The sequence below is a fragment of the Lynx rufus genome, unplaced genomic scaffold, assembly GCF_022079265.1.
Source record: "Lynx rufus isolate CCGP_SWC_20201006 ecotype Redwood Valley unplaced genomic scaffold, mLynRuf1.p SCAF_37, whole genome shotgun sequence".
NCBI lineage: Eukaryota > Metazoa > Chordata > Mammalia > Carnivora > Felidae > Lynx > Lynx rufus.
Window position 1 is genome coordinate 1,491,244 of NW_025814853.1, and position 16,565 is coordinate 1,507,808.

The 16,565-nt window shown below is 57.3% G+C and overlaps 1 protein-coding gene across 3 annotated transcripts in view; it reads left to right on the plus strand.

The window, feature by feature from the left end:
- Window positions 1–14,792, plus strand: part of RNF213 (ring finger protein 213) — a 105,281-nt gene extending 90,489 nt beyond the window's left edge. For all 3 annotated transcript variants that reach the window (XM_047093963.1, XM_047093964.1, XM_047093966.1), the window contains 13 exons: window positions 482–641; window positions 1,993–2,173; window positions 2,883–2,974; window positions 3,584–3,841; window positions 4,881–5,013; window positions 5,319–5,402; window positions 5,732–5,912; window positions 6,110–6,311; window positions 7,309–7,386; window positions 7,925–8,119; window positions 9,248–9,337; window positions 9,425–9,603; window positions 12,827–14,792. In XM_047093963.1, coding sequence (XP_046949919.1) covers window positions 482–641; window positions 1,993–2,173; window positions 2,883–2,974; window positions 3,584–3,841; window positions 4,881–5,013; window positions 5,319–5,402; window positions 5,732–5,912; window positions 6,110–6,311; window positions 7,309–7,386; window positions 7,925–8,119; window positions 9,248–9,337; window positions 9,425–9,603; window positions 12,827–12,980 — 1,987 coding nt within the window. In that variant the 3' untranslated portion in view covers window positions 12,981–14,792. The remainder of the gene's footprint in view (window positions 1–481; window positions 642–1,992; window positions 2,174–2,882; window positions 2,975–3,583; window positions 3,842–4,880; window positions 5,014–5,318; window positions 5,403–5,731; window positions 5,913–6,109; window positions 6,312–7,308; window positions 7,387–7,924; window positions 8,120–9,247; window positions 9,338–9,424; window positions 9,604–12,826) is intronic.
- The last annotated feature ends 1,773 nt before the right edge of the window (window positions 14,793–16,565 follow it).

Below are 16,565 nucleotides of genomic sequence, written 5' to 3' on the forward strand. Positions count from 1 at the left end.
CCGTCGGAACGCCCCAGAATCTCCAGTATTTTTGCAGCTGTCTGTCCTGCTGTGCCTCCCACCTGGGTGCGACACGAAATTCTTTGCCGGGCCTTCCATCCCATTTCTGATTTGGGGAAAATGAGATCGGGGTGCACATGCCCCCGAGGTCGACGTCACCTGTCCCTAGCCTGCCTACCCCCCCTTCAGTGGAAGGAGCAGGTGCAGACCCCTGTCTGGACGCGCGGCTCGGGGGCAGCACAGGTGGCCGCTCGGGTCAGCCGCCTCACGCTGAGAATGCCGCGGGCTGCCGGTCAGATGGGAAGGTGAGGCTGGAAGGGGGACGCCCCGAGGCGCGTGGTCCCGGCGACGAGTACCATGGCACCATTCTCTTCCCAATGCGAACCTCGTCTGCACGGCCCGAGACTCCGAGGTGTGCCCCTGGGGCTGAGGAGAGATGACTGTCTTCAGTCTCTACCCTGTCTTCTCTCGTCCTCTCCAGAAACCACGCAGACAGAACGCAGACTGGCCACGTGCTGGGAGTCGCGCTGGGCAGACGTGAGACGGTGGTGTCCGACCGACAGCTGGCCCCCGCGGTCTTCCTGCTCCTACGACTGCTCACCCACCTGGCCATGCTCCTGGGGGCGGCCCAGAGTCCTGAGGTACGGCCCGCAAGCCTCGCGTTCGGTCGCGAATTTGTAACGACCCGCGAGTCGTTTTGTCCAAAAAGTGCTGGCCACCTCCTGCGGGTCAGGAGTACGTATTTGTTGCCAAATCCACAAAGTAGCGTAAGGTTCACACCCCCCTCGTTTCCCCGCTGGCGGGGGGCCCTACCCATCAGGTTCCGTAAAATCCATTTTCTTTGTTTTTAATTTTTTGAATGTTTGTTTATTTTTGAGAGAGAGACAGAGCATGAGCGGGGGAGGGGCAGAGACAGAGGGAGACACAGAATCCGAAGCAGGCTCCAGGCTCCGAGCTGTCAGCCCAGAGCCCGTCGCGGGGCCCAAACCCACGAACCGCGAGATCACAACCTGAGCCGAAGTCGGACGCTCAACCGACTGAACCACCCAGGCGCCCCAATGTTTATTTGCTTTTGAGAGACAGAGAGAGCGAGCAGGGGAGGGACAGAGAGAGGGAGACACAGAATCCGAAGTGGGCTCCAGGCTCCGAGCCGTCAGCACAGAGCCCGACGCGGGGCCTGAACCCACGAACCGTGAGATCACGACCTGAGCCGAAGTCGGACGCTCGACCCGCTGAGCCCCCCAGGCGCCCTGGCAAAATAAGTCTTATTATCAAAGTTTAAACAAACACTCCGCGTCTCGGTGCACACTGGGAGCGGGGAGGCTACTCGACCTCGACGTTACCCGTGTCTTCGCTGGAGCTCGGGGGAAGAAAGCGCAGCGCGTCCCCTCGAAGTTAATGAACCATGACGGCCGACCATTGGACCCGAACGTTATTTGTTTTGGGTTTGCGTGCAGTGTAGCTTTTAAATTTTTTTTTTTAATGTTTTATTTATTTTTGAGACAGGGAGAGACAGAGCATGAACGGAGGAGGGTCAGAGAGAGAGGGAGACACAGAATCCGAAACAGGCTCCAGGCTCCGAGCCGTCAGCACAGAGCCCGACGCGGGGCTCGAACTCACGGACCGCGAGACCATGACCTGAGCCGAAGTCGGACGCTTAACCGACTGAGCCACCCAGGCGCCCCAACGTGCAGTGTAGCTTTAACGAGCTAGGGATGAGGCTGTTCCCACGTGCTTGCACACGTGACCGTACGAACGTGTGCCCTAACGCGTGAGGGACACAGCGTGTTTTCAACGAGCTGAGAGCAGGGCCGCATGGGCCCGAGGTCACGCCAACGATGTCACAGGGTCACTTTTGCCGCCCCGCCGCCTCTGTGCGCGCGATGCTTCTGCCCCTCCCCAGCGCCCTCTGACTCGGCACCGGCCGTCCTTCCTGGGGGCGTGTGCCAGGCCCGCCGGCTCCCTGCAGACAAGATCTCGTGTCCCTCGCAGGGTGTGATAAACATCATCAAGCCTCCGGTGAGGGACCCCAGAGGGTTTCTGCAGCAGCACATCCGGCAGGACCTGGAGCAGTTGACGAGGACGCTGGGCAGGAGCGCCGACGAGGCCATCAACGCCGTGCACCTCGTTCTGCGCAGCCTCCTGGGAAGGCAGCGCCACCCCTCCGGCCAGAGTGAGCTCGAGGGGCGAGGGGGTGGCTGGTCACTCCTCACGACGCCGGGGATGGATAAGGGAAGCGGGGAGGGGTGTGGGGACGAGCGGAGGGAAGGGTGGCTCTTGTCTTTGCGCTCCCCGCCCCGGGTCAGCACGTGAGCACAGAGGCGTCACATGTGTGCGTGCGTGTGGGGAGGCCGTGTGTCATCCAGGGCGGGCAGGGCATCTGAGTCCCCACCGTCCAGAGACCAGTGTCTGCTCCTCTGTTGGGACTTGTCCTCTTTGGACCCCTGGCCTGTGTGGCCCCTTCTGCTTTTGCTATAAGGACACGCAGTCCGGGGTTACCTGCCCGTGTTCCCGTGTCCACAGTTGGTCCCGTGGAAAAGGGGGCTACAGACCACTGTGGTCACTGAGCCAATGTTCCCACTTTAAAGACCGAAACCCGTGGAAAGGGAAGGTCTTCAAGGTGACGTAGCAGAATGGCTATTTCTGAGGGGCGGCGTTGAGAGTCACTTTATTTTCTTTCTGTTTCTATCTTCGCCACGATCCTGGGCTTGCTGGGAGCAGCAGGGACCGTTTTGAAACACTCAGGTTAATTTAGCAACAAGTGCCCCGCATCCCCCCTCGTCCCCCTGCTGGAAGGGAGCGTGACTTTGGTCTCGCCTTTAGTCAGTGTTTACGTAGCTGCTGTGGTTTCTTTTCCTTGGGTAACGTGTGTTTCCTTGTAGGAATGTTCAATTTCGATGCGAGGCTGTCGTCCAGAGAGTTCCGAAACAGCTGGGAGAAGGCCATGCAGACACTCATTCTCCCTGAGCTGGAGGTACGCGGCCCTGGCGGCCAGCTGGGAGCCCACGGGTGGGTGTCATGGGAGCGTCCTGGGCACTTGGGCTGTGCGTCGTCCCTCGCGCAAGGGCTGTGGGGCCGCTGGCGGAACCCCAGGCACAGGTGTGGACCACCGGCCACTCGACCATTCTGCTGTCCCCGTGCCCTCCGTCCCGGAGGCCGGGCTGGCCGGTTGAGGAATTACTGTGAGTCCAGGAGGGGTAGGTGGCTTTCTGTGCGCTACTTTTAATAGTGAGAACAGCAGGTAGGGAGACAAGACTCGCGTGTAGATGCCCAGCAAAAATGCACGGGTAGTCATGGATTCACTGCTCCTCTCAGATAAGAACGGTACTGGGAGTAAATACACCCAGAGGGAGATAAAAGCCACCAAGTAAAAGGATGGGGATACAGTTCAGGTCTCTGGGTCTCTCATCTGGGGAGACATGAGCCCACAGGCAAGGAACCTGAAAATCGTCGTGGAAGAGAACTTGGTCGCTTGCTAAACCGGGGAGGGCGGACGCCCTACCTTGCCCACTGGTGGAGCCCCCGTGTCGCGGTCTGCGTGAGCGGCCTCACCTCCAGAACCCTGTGTTGCTCTCGCACCCAGCATCAGCATCTGGAGAAAGCACTGCTGACCGTCACCACCCAGATCAGCCAGGACGAGCGGATCAGCTCCAACCCCGTGGCCAGAATCGTGTACGGTGACCCCGGGGCCTTCCTGCCTCACCTGCCCCAGAAGAGTGTGGTCCACTGCTCTAAGATGTGGGCCTGCAGGAGGAGGGTCACGGTTGAGTATCTGCAGCACATCGTGGAGCAGAATTCTGGCAGAGACACGGTGCCCGTCCTCTGGAAGTTCCTGCAGAAGGTAAGGCTGCCCCTGAGTGACCCCCTGCCCATGTCCCTGGTGCCCCAGGGCTCTGCTTTCTTGCTGGACCACCTGTGGCAGGGGAGGGTAGGTTCCTCATGCACGTCAGGCCGTGAGGCAGTTTGAAGCATAAAGTTACAGAGGAAATACACCGGTCAGAGTTGGCAGGAATCGGGAATCCGTAAAGAACGTGAGAGCCGGGATGGTATCTCCCCGGTCACTCAGCAAGAAGGAACAGAACTCAGGTCATCCCAGGGGGTGCCCGTCCACCATCCTGGCCCCGGTGCCGGGAGCGCTTGGCCATCAGTGAGGGTCTGTGGAAAGAAAAGGCTTTTTTCGTGGGGAACACGTAACCAGAATGAAACCAACAGACAAAAAAGTCTTCCGTGTCCCAGACTCGGCCTCAGAAGGAAGAAAGGTGTTGGGGGTGGGGGGAAGGGAGCAGTGAAGGGTCTCGTCGGGCCGAGACCGGAAACAGACCCATTTGAGCCTCGTGCCCCCTGAAACTTCGCCTTCTGTGGTAGCGTCTGTCCCCCCCTCCCCGCCGTGTACCAGTGTTGGCTTTCGGGACAAGTGCGATGACTGTCGGTCAGCGGGAGGGCGAGAGCCCGAGCAGGGAGGGTCTCCTGGGGCTCCGACGACACACGGGAGCGACGCCGGGTGCCGGCGCCTAAATCCCCAGCCTCTGCTCTTGGCAGATTCCTGCACCGCCAGCCCGTCGCCGGGGCCCAGGAGGCCGGTTTCTTTGCCGAGTGTTCGGCAGACACATGTGACGTGTCAGCCCCGTGACGGCAGGGACCGCGTCCCGCTGGCGTCTCCGTCCCTAGCGTGCAGGGTGTCCTGCTGGCAGGCGGCGGGCCCTTGTGAAAGACGGAAACGGCCTTTTCCTGTTCCCGAGGAGCCCGAGGGGGCGTCACGTAAAATGGCGCCTCGACCGGCTCCGATGCAAACCCGGGTCCTGAGCCAGCCCCGGAGCCCGTGTCCCCAGGAACGTGGGACAGGTGAACTCACGTGCGGCCTGGCGGTCTTCCCTCGGCAGGAGGCAGAGCTGAGGCTGGTGAAATCGCTGCCTGAGATCTTGGCCCTGCAGAGGGATCTAGTGAAGCAGTTCCAGAACGTTTCGGAAGCTGACTACCAGTCCATCCGAGCTTTCATCAGCAGTCACCACGAAGGTACGTCTCCGCTCCAGGAGGAGGTCAGCGCCAGCTGTGTTTGGGGGTTCGCAGAGACCGCTGCAGCCAGCCCGGGGCTCGGGGCCTCTGTCCCCTCAGCCTTCAGTGCGAAGTAACGGGTGCCGTGAATCCCAAAAGCCCAAAAGAGGCTTGGCTGCGGCTGAAACTCGGCGTCCACACTCGCACACGCTGGTGAGGCCGGAGACGCAAAGCCGGGCCCTTCCCAAAGAGCGCGCGACGGTGTTGGCCGGACCCGACTGGGTAGGGGTTTTCACGGGGCCCTTAGAAGGTGTTTTGTCGGACAGACGGGTTGAAGCAGTTACTCCGCAAGAGGATCCGTATCTTTCTGTCGACGTGGAACAAGCTGAGGATGTCACTGCAGACCAGTGGTAGGTGCCACGCTCCCTGTCTCCCGCCCGACCCTGGTCCGTGAGTCTCTGGGCACAGGTGTCGGGGGCAAGCGAACTAACACAGCACGAAAGAAGTAACCCGTGGGTCATCTCGGATCTGTGGATGTGGACTCAGGAAGGAGCTGAGGTCGTTTGAAACCCGTGGGCGCGTGAGGGCGGTGGGGACAGAGCGCGCAGAGCGTCCCCGGCTCCAGCGCGTCCCCACTTGGGAAGCGCCCGCGGGCTTGGGCGCCGGCCTGGAGGTGGCGGGAGCGGCGGCGCGGAGGTGAGCGGAGGCCTCTCTGCTGAGGGCTCCCCGTCCTCCCAAGGTGAAATCAAGCTGCCCGAAGAATACTGCGACGCCGACCTGGACGAGGACACCGACTTCGAGGTCGTTCTGCCGCGTCGCCGGGGCCGGGGCCTCTGCTCGACCGCCTTAGTCAGCTATTTGATCAGGCTGCACAACGAAATGGTCTACGCGGTGGGAGAGTTCTCCGGAGAAAACAACGGGTGAGCGCACGGCCGGCCGCGGGAGCCGTGTCTGAGATGGGGGTCGCGGGGTCGCGGGGGCCGCGGGGGCGGGCACACTTCCCTGCCTCGGCTGGGTGCACGGGCCCGGGCAGCGCGCTCGCCTGCCAGGACGGAGGGCGGGAGCCGGGAGCCCGCTCCGGGTGGGTCCCCGAGCGCCACGTCTGTGTGTCCCTCAGCTACACGGTCGATGCCTCCGAGGTCACGGACCTGCACGTCATCAGTTACGAGGTCGAGCGGGACCTCGTGCCCCTGATCCTCTCCAACTGCCAGTACCGGGTGGAGCAGGGCCAGGAGACCCTGCAGGAGTTCGACCTGGAGAAGATCCAGCACCAGGTCACCAGCCGCTTCCTCCAGGGCAAACCCAGGCTCACGCTCAAGGTGCGGCTGCCCCCCCCCCCCCCGCGGGACTTGTCGGGCCCGCACGTCTGTTTTGTGAAAGTTAGCCTCGCATCCCAGCTGTTTCTGAGCGAGACGGGCACGGGGATGACCGTCCAGCCGTGCGGTCCCCCCAGAGGCCAGAACCTGGGTCCCCTCCGTACCTCTGGGCCTCTTCAGGTCCCCGTGGACTTGCTGGATTTCTCTGTGTCGTTAACGGCATCGCCTCCGCCCCTGACAGCCCCTGGCGGCCACCCGCTCCTTCACGCTCCACACACAGCCTGTCACCCGACACCACGGCACCTGTGTAACTGCCACAGGCCCGCTGCTGCCTGCCTTCCGAGTCTTAAGGCCACATTCCCGAACCACATCTGGCCCACGTCGCTCCCTGGTGACGGCCCTGAGGCCGACTGGTGTCCCGGTGCGCGTGGCGTAACGCCCACACTGCTTGTCGCAGCCCTTCTCCAGCCGGTTGATTCACACACCAAGCCGCCCTCCCTCCCTGAACACACCGTGCACCTACACATCTCTGTTCTTTCACCTGGGCTGTTCTTGTCCCTGCCGGGTCCAGCCGGGGACACTGGTTCCGTGTGTGTGCTCCCTCACTGCCGGCGGTGAAGCCCTGACCTGTTGCACCCAGGGCTGTCTTAACTCGCTCTGCTGTCCTGTTGTCTGTGCCCCGTAGTGGTTGGGGGAGTACAGGAACGGGAGGTCCCCGTGTACCTGCTCCCCCCAGTGGCCAGCAAGCCTCTAGCATTCTGCGTGTCGGCACCTGCTTGGCCGTTGAGGCGAGGCCGGGTCCTTTGCCGTGTCACTGTTTCTGTAGACCGTGGGTCAAACACAGACCTCACACGGCCGCCAAGAGCGGCACACTCTGTCCGGCGACACGCTGAGGAGCACGGGCCTGCCGTTGCGTCACTGCTCAGGAATAGAGTTGTCGTCGGACAGAAACCTCCGCAGTGGATTCCATCTCCAAAGGCTGTTTTCTTTGTCAATTCAGGGAATCCCCACTCTGGTGCACAGACGTGACTGGAACTATGAGCATCTCTTTGCGGACATCAAGAGCAAAATGCCGCAGGTGATCACAGCACACCGCCCCGCTCGCACGGTGCTTTTACCCGGTGGTGGTGGCTTCCTCTTGGGGAGGACCGCTCAGCCTTGCTGGGAGCCCCGCCAGGTTCCAGCGGCCTCCCTGCATTCCCTGAGCCCACTGTTCTTTCCAGAAGGCCAGCAGGGCAGCAAATCAGCAAGAGTTCTCTTGTTGAAACCTGGTGGTAGTTTCTTAGTCATGATGTCAGACCACACGTGCTGATGCAAAAGGTCCAGAGAACTTATCTATTCCCGCTCTTTGGACTTGTGTGTGGGTGTGTGGGTGTGTGAGCACGCGCGCGGCCGTGCGAATATCCTCACAAGGTTGCTTGGAGGACTGTGAGTTCACGTCAATTTCTGTAAAGTGTCTGGGGCACTGCTGCCCCAGAATCACCGAGCATTAACTGTCATTATTGGTAGGTCTCTCACCTTAAGGCCTTGGCCGTGAAGTAGGTAAGCCCGCTTGCCGGGTATGAGGCACAAGAAACCCCCAGCCACGGACCCCTGTCCCGCCTTTGATTTCCTAGAAACCCCTCCACAACGCGGCCATCAGCGCCATCTGCGGACAGCTGCAGTCCTACAGCGATGCCTGTGAGGCCCTGTCGCTCATAGAAGTCACTTTGGGGTTCCTGAGCATGGCTGGCGGCAACCCCAACATGTCTTTGAACGTGTACGTCCAGGACGTGCTGCGCATGGGCGAGCAGACAGCACTGGTTCTGAAGGTGGGTCTTGCTTGGGGCTCCGCTGCAGCCTCATCCACGCTGCCCTCCCCACTGCCTGCCGGGATTTGCGCCTCGAAGGGAGTCCCCACCTGGGCGACCTCTGGAAAGGGCAGGAGGTGAGAGTGGCATGTCAAGGCGAGGCCCAGCGCGACAGCCACCCTCTCGCCATGCGAAGGGGCTCTGAGATATGGCGGGGAAGGGGTGGCGCTTTGGAGGTGAGGCCAGCGGCTGGTGTACAGTTATGGGAAGAGAGGAGCCCGGGGCAGAAGTGCCGCCATGCTCGCCTGTTCCCTCCCGGCCCCGCCTCCAGCTTGGGGAGCCTGTCCCCGCCCAGCCCCGCCTCCTGCCCTGGAGCCGGTTCCCGCCCAGCCCCGCCTCCTGCCCTGGAGCCTGTCCCCGCCCAGCCCCGCCTCCAGCTTGGGGAGCCTGTCCCCGCCCAGCCCCGCCTCCTGCCCTGGAGCCTGTCCCCGCCCAGCCCCGCCTCCTGCCCTGGAGCCAGTTCCCGCCCAGCCCCGCCTCCTGCCCTGGAGCCTGTCCCCGCCTCCTGCCCTGGAGCCTGTCCCCGCCCAGCCCCGCCTCCTGCCCTGGAGCCTGTCCCCGCCCAGCCCCGCCTCCTGCCCTGGAGCCAGTTCCCGCCCAGCCCCGCCTCCTGCCCTGGAGCCTGTCCCCGCCCAGCCCCGCCTCCTGCCCTGGAGCCTGTCCCCGCCCAGCCCCGCCTCCTGCCCTGGAGCCTGTCCCCGCCCAGCCCCGCCTCCTGCCCTGGAGCCAGTTCCCGCCCAGCCCCGCCTCCTGCCCTGGAGCCTGTCCCCACCCGGCCCCGCCTCCTGCTCTGGACCCTGTCTCCGCCCAGCCCCCACTCCTGCCCTGGAGCCTGTTTCCGCCCAGCCCCGCCTCCTGCCCTGGAGCCAGTTCCCGCCTAGCCCCGCTTCCTGCTCTGGAGCCTGTCCCCACCCAGCCCCGCCTCCTGCTCTGGAGCCTGTCTCCGCCCAGCCCCCACTCCTGCCCTGGAGCCTGTCCCTGCCCAGCCCCGCCTCCTGCCCTGGAGCCTGTCCCCGCCCAGCCCCGCCTCCTGCCCTGGAGCCTGGCCCTCCCGGCCCCGCCTCCCGCTCAGGAGCCTGTCGCTTTCAGGCCTTACACCGATGCCAGCTGAAGCACACGATCGCACTGTGGCAGCTCCTGTCAGCCCACCGGTCGGAACAGCTGCTCCGTCTGCACAAGGTGGGTGCAGCCCCACCCCGCTGGGCTGGGGGCCGCCCTCTGTCCTCCCAGCCAGCCTCTTGCTGCCTCCCTTCTTCTCTATTCTAGGAGCCCTTCAGGGAAATCAGCGCCAGGTACAAAGTTGGTCTCAGCCCAGACAATGCCAAGTGCCTTCGCACTTTCCTGAACCAGACTGACCTCGACTCCTTCCTCCTGGAGCTTCATGAAATGATGATCCTGAAACTGAAGAGCCCCCAGGCCGAGGGCAACTTCAACCCAGAGTGGAGGTACGGGTTCGCTCGCGGGTGGGACCTGCACACACGGGGTGCCCTGTGGTCTTTCCCGTGACCTTCTGCAGACGTGGAAAGAGCTCCCGTCTGACCTCTGAAGCCCGTGCCCTGCTGTTTTAACCTTTCCAGGCCCCCAGCAGATTGGCCCTTTGGCTTTGATCTCTGCTGGGTTTTTATTTCTTTTAATGTTTTTTTTTTTTTTTTTAATTTTTTTTTTTCAACGTTTATTTATTTTTGGGACAGAGAGAGACAGAGCATGAACGGGGGAGGGGCAGAGAGAGAGGGAGACACAGAATCGGAAACAGGCTCCAGGCTCTGAGCCATCAGCCCAGAGCCCGACGCGGGGCTCGAACTCACGGACCGCGAGATCGTGACCTGGCTGAAGTCGGACGCTTAACCGACTGCGCCACCCAGGCGCCCCTATTTCTTTTAATGTTTAATTATTTCTGAGAGAGGAGAGAGAGCAGAGGAGAGAGAGAGAGAGAAAGGGATGGAGGATCCAGAGCGGGCTCTGCACTTACAGCTGAGAACCTACCGACCACAAGATCACAACCTGAGCCAAAGTCAGATGCTTAACCGACTGAGCCACACAGGCACCCCTGCTGGGCTTTTAAAAATAATCACTGACGGGGCGCCTGGGTGGCGCAGTCGGTTAAGCGTCCGACTTCAGCCAGGTCACGATCTCGCGGTCCGTGAGTTCGAGCCCCGCGTCGGGCTCTGGGCTGATGGCTCAGAGCCTGGAGCCTGTTTCCGATTCTGTGTCTCCCTCTCTCTCTGCCCCTCCCCTGTTCATGCTTTGTCTCTCTCTGTCCCCCCCAAAAAATAAATAAACGTTGAAAGAAAAAATAAAAAAAAAAAATAATAATAATCACTGAAGTCATATATTCTGGTTGTGACAAGTGTACTTATGTCAGATGTCCATTTTATTTTTAATTTTTTTTTTGATGAAATACAATATACGGTGTTAGATTTGTTTCTGGTTTGCAATATAGTCATTGAACAATTTTATACATTACTCAATGCTCATCATGGGAAGTGGACCCAATCTCCTTCACCTATTTCACCCATTCCCCACCCACCTGCCCCCTGGTAATGGTCAGTTAGTTCTCTATAGTTAAGAGTCTGTTTCTTGGTTTGCCTTTTTTTCCTTCCCTTTGCTCATTTGTTTTGTTTCTTAGATTCTACATTTGAGTGAAATCATGGTATTTTCTTTCTCTGACTTATTTCACTTATAATTATACTATCTAGCTCCATCCATGTCATTGCAAATGGCTAGATCTCAATCTTTTCTGTGGCTAGTATTCCAGTGTGTGTATACGTGTGGGTGTATATACCACATCTTCTTTATCCATTCAGCAGTTGATGGATATTTGGGCTCTTTCCATAGCTTGGTTGTTGTTGATAATGCTGCTATAAACACTGGGGTTCATGTACCCCTCTGAATCTATATTTTTGTAGCCTTTGGATAAATAATAGTACTAAATAGTAATAAATAATTGCTGGATCGTAGGGTAGTCCCATTTTTAATTTTTTTGAGAAAACTCCGTGCTATTTTCCACAATGACTGCACTATTTTTCATTCCCACCAACAATGCGTGATGGTTCCTTTTTCTCCAAAAACCATAAAATTCCTAGGAGAAAACACTGGCAGTAGTTTCTCAATGTCAGCTGTAGAAATATTTTTCTAGCAACGTCTGCTCAGGCAAAGGGAACAAAACCAAAAATAAATTATTCGGACCACACCAAAATAAGAAGCTTTTGCACAGTGAAGGAAATCATCAACGAAACCAAAAAGCAACCCTACCAAATGGGAGAGGATGTTTGCAAGTGACATACCTTATAAAGGATTAGTACCCAAAATATATAAAGAACTTCTACAATTCCACACCAAAGAGGGAGAAGAGGGAGAGAGATGTGCATTTTAAATTTGATATAAAAAGTCACACCGATGTATAGTGTATGAGAATACCCAACGTCGGATATTACCCATCTTTTACATTTTTGCCAACCTAATGGCCAAAAATAGGTGTCTTGTTTTCACTCGTATTTTCCTATTTAATAGTGAAGCTGCAGATTTCCTACTCATCTGCCATTTTTGTGTCTTTCTCTAGATTATCTCTTGGTATCCTTTAGGTTTCTTTTGGGCTATTTATCTTTTTCATAATCTTAAAAGATTTAAGATTAGGGGCACCTGGGTGGCTCAGTCCGTTGAGCGTCCGGCTTCAGCTCAGGTCATGATCTCACGGTTTGTGGGTTCGAGCCCCACCTTGGGTTCTGTGCTGACAGCTTGGAGCCTGGAGCCTGCTCTGGATTCTGTGTCTCCCTCTCTCTGCCCCTCTCCCATTTGTGCACGCGCACTCCCTCTCACCCTCTCTCTCTCAAAAATAAACGTTAAATTTAAAAATATATATTTAAGGTTAATCTTTGTTACAGAACCTCTGCCTCAGTCTTCAATTTCAGAAAGCCAAATCTGACAGATCTTTTTCTATAAAGACTAGAAAAACACACCAGAAGGGTCTTCCTTATCCCAAGGTTACAAAGCCCTCTGCCACATTCTCTTCTTGTGCTTTTATAGTCTTAGGTTGTCCATCTGCTTTGTTAACCAGTTTATGTTTTACGTATGATGTGAGGTAGGGATTTGCCAGTCCTGTTTTCCTAAATAGATACTCCATTCCCACTTTTCCTCACCAGCACACGTCATCGGTGCTGTTTTCTTCCATGACGCCGTCTGGCATATGCCTGCATACGTTTATATTCCTTGAACACATTCAACAAGTCTTTCCTACCTGGGAATTTTAGTACAGAGAACAAAAGATCCCTTTCCTGGAGAATTTACCATCCTTGTTAATATAAAACATGAAATGGAATATAATCTTTTTTTGAATGGCAAGGCTTTGTGTTTATGGAGCAGATCACATTACCAGAGTGCTTAAGGGGACGTGACCTGGCCATTAATTATCAAGGTCAGGTCTGTTCTGTGGTGTTTGTATACTTTAGTGTGGGAGGTGGCAGGCATGTCCTGGAGCCCTTGAACCCCGGCTTCTAGTCCCCGTTCTGTAACTCGACTTCAGGATGACCCCCCGCCCCCCCCCCCCAGCATTTCTGGTCTCCACAAGCACTTTGGTTCTATTGACTTGGAAATAGCAACGGCCACTGATGGCATCTTTGCGTTAAATGGGAGAGTGCTTAACCTTCCATCTCTTGTCCCTTGGTTTTTCAGCCTGAGAGACACTCTAGTAAGTTACATGGAAACTAAAGAGGGTGAAATTCCTCCTGAACTGGAATTTCAGTTCCCAGAGAAGATACTGCTGTGCAGCTGTGTCCCCGTGTGGAGGATGGCCGCTGAACTGAAGCGAGGTCGGCAGGTGAGGTAGAGTGCTCTGCTCCTGACGGGGGACAGCGGGCTCTTCCCTCGTCTGTCACCAGCCGCCGCCTGGGCCAGGGCGTACGAGGGCGGCTGCTGGCGTGGCTCGGAACTCAAGATCCCCGGGTGCCGTGCCGCAGACAGCTGCGAGAGCCACGCTGTCCCAGGAACACGTGCACATTCCACGTCGTTCCCATCGGATTATGGAAACTTCCCGGTGGGAGGTGAGAACTGGAGACCCCGGGAAGCTGGGACAGATCACCTTTCGGTTGCCCGGGGTGCCAGGCAGGTGCTCCTCGGCTTCCTGAAACAGGAGCCATCTGTGCCTTCGGCTCGCCGGCTGGAGTACAGCACACGCCCACCCCGGCCCTTCTCACTGCTGGATGAGAAGGAGGGGAGACGGGGTTACTGACTTCGCTGTTCTCTAAATTGCTCTGCACTCACAGAGGAGAATGCAGCCTGACCCTTTCTTCTGTTCCCTCTGAGTCTGAGTATCGTGCAAAGATGCGTAGGTTTCCAGAAAGGTCTGCAAAAGTGCCAGACCCTTGTTTGTGTCCTCCCAAACACAAGTCAGGGCATTCAGTGCCTTGAGGCCACACCTCCGAGACCTCACCCGCTGAGCTTCAGGGGTCAGAGCCAAAAAGCTTTCACTGTGGAGGGCGCGGGGCCAAGTCGGGGGTACTTTTCGGGTGTTCCTTCCTCTTTTACACGATGAAGAGACTGGAGCGATGGCCACATTTGCTTCTATTTCTAGAGGTTTTAAATTCCAGATGAAACTTGGTCAATAACAAACTTGGATCAAAGGCATGGCTGCGGCACCTTTGTGGGAACTTTTAAACTGTCCGGGATCGTGCTAAATAAACGCGTCCTCCCTCTGAATCTATCTGGTCCTTCCTCCGAATCTCCACCAAGGCATAAAAAACAGACTCAGAGAGAATGTAGAACCAGCTAAGTTTCTGCAAAAGGAAAAAAAGGAGAAGAGTCAACTCGATCTGATCTTCCACGTTTCTTACTGTGAGGCAAGTGTCTCTTTTGCACAGTCTCCTTGGATACTGGTGGCCTCTGGACTGACGCCTGCTCCCAGGTGGCTGGGCACCCATCGGCACTGAGATGACCACCGTTTACAAGTCAGAGGTGACTGCTGTTTACAAGTCAGAGGCGAGTGTCTTCAGTATACATTCTGAGTGAGTTAACGACGTGGGCAGCTTGAGATTGCGGAAACAAAACGCTGCCGGGACCACCAAACACGCGGCGGCCACAGCGGAGGGAGCTGCAGTGGGAACCGTCCTCCGTGCTCCTCAGAGTGTCTGATGAAGGGGAGCACGGTGGCCCGGGCCCCCTCAGTAATTAATCTGAAACAACACCCCCTTGAACTTAGTAACCCGTGATTGTTGTATCATTCTAGACTATGCAAAGGTACCCCCCCAGCCCCCCCGAACGGGTTGAGGTGCAGCAGGGAGGGCGCCTGTTCAGCTCGTCGACTTGCACTGGGAATCCCTTTGATTCCTCCAAGCTTGGGACGGAGCTGGTGTGGCCCGCCAGGTGCTGCTCTGGTCCCTCACTGTGCCACACCTTAGCAGTGGGAGTTAGGGGTCAATATCTTGCTGTGAATCTTTTTTTGGGGCTGGGAATTTTTCCCCCCACTTTTAATGAAGGGTTTTTTAACTAAGATATTTTGTTTCGTATGCTATACCTTCAAAGCCTTAATGGTCATATCTAGACTATCTTGTTTATACAGAAATACACTGGCCTAGCACAAGCAAATGTCAATTTTATTATACTTGTCATACCTGTTTTAATAAACTTGAGTTTTGCTGCTAAAGAATCCTTCTCTCTGAGGGTAGAGCTTCAGTTTATGGCAAGTAGACATCAGCTCAGCCATGGGGAATGGTTTGGGGGTGTGTGTGTGTGTGTGGAAATGTAGATGCATCCATGTAGTGGAAGGTTCTGGACAGAAGACGTACACCCCAGTGTAGAAAGTGAGAGGTAAACCTTTCCTCGGGACAAAATGATAGCCAAGCGGGGGACCCACAGCTGGCCATCCCTGCCCGGTCTCCAGACTCCAAGCCAGAAGCTTCCACCTCGGCCTCAGAGGGCGAGCCCCCCATTCCCCGCCTGAAACGCCTTCGCCGGAAGACAGCAGCGCTGCAGCTAACCTTGTCGGAGAGCCCCCTCTGTTCACAGAGCGGGGTTGCGAGACGGGCAAACCTTTCCTCTGCAGAAGGAAAGACGGGGGTAACAAGGGATAAACTGTGAGCTTCCAGCGGCCCACTTACATTCGAGCGGGAAAATCCCACTTTAGGGGGAAACTGCGTTTTCTCTTCCAAATGGAGAGGCTCCTCCAAGAGAGAAACTGGGGGCTTCTAGAGGAGGCCTCGCCCCCTGCCGTCAGACTCCTCTTCCGGCAGCTTCTGTTCCGGGCCCCTGGCCGATCCTCCCCCTCCTCCTCCCGGTTCCCATCTCCGTTCACATCCGTTCCTTTGCACATTTCCCAAATGCACCCCTCCTGCTTCCCGCCCAGGCAGAAACGGCACTTTGTCTCCTCTTTGTTTCTTTTTAATGTTTATTTTTGAGAGAGAGAGCACACGAGTGCACAGGGGAGGGGCAGAGAGAGGGAGACGGAATCCCAAGCAGGCTCCATGCCGACAGCAGAGGCTGTCAACAGCGAACGCAGGGCTTGAACTCACAAACTGTGAGATCGTGACCTGATCCGAAATCGGACGCTCGACCGACTGAGCCACCCAGGCGCCCTGCTGTCTCCTCTTTAAGACCTTACCGGTGTGTGTAAATTAGCCACTTTTTGTCACGGGCTGCGGGATTCCATCACTTGTTCACGGAGGCAGCCGTGAGCTATGTCGGTTGTTCCCAGAGCCAGGCGATGCTAACCTAGACACGAACTTCCAGCGATAAGCATTCACCGTGAAGACGGTGCCGGCAAAGGCAATGCTAGGGTTGGTAGCGCTGCCCAAGTCTGGGCACGCACGCGGGCCCTGGCACATCTCTGACTTAACAGTCACGTGCTGAGAAGTTGCTGTATCGGCGGGGCCAGGAGAGCTACTGGATGGGGCTGAGGGAGAAAACCTGAGGCCCCGAGCTGGGTGACCATCCATCCAAGCCATGGCTAGCATTCACATCGCTTCCTGCCTTTCTTCCAGTCCCTTCTTAGTCACTAATTAAACTTATGCACAAGCATTCATGGCTCCCATTTCCAACTGGAAAACCAGCACCAGGAACGCACAGATGCTGAGCATTTCACACATCATCAGGGTACTGGGGACAGCAGGGCCCTGCTTCCTTCTGAGGAGGAAGGATCTGGGGGGACCACTGAGGCAAGAGCAGAGAAATGGAGGAAGGGCCCTGGCCGGAGCCATGCAAGCTGCCCCGGGACCTTGCACATCCTATACAGGCCTGCCTTCAACCTCGCCCCTTCCTCCACACCCATCCTGATTAGGAGGGTGCCCCAGGCCCTAGCATCCCCCTGGTGGCCACTGCCCGCACCCCCAAGCACAGCAGAGCCTCAGCCCAGAGCAACTTTGGCCCCAGCTCCACAGGCCCACGAGTGGCCCCCAGTTACCCAAGCCAAGGGCCTCCTCAT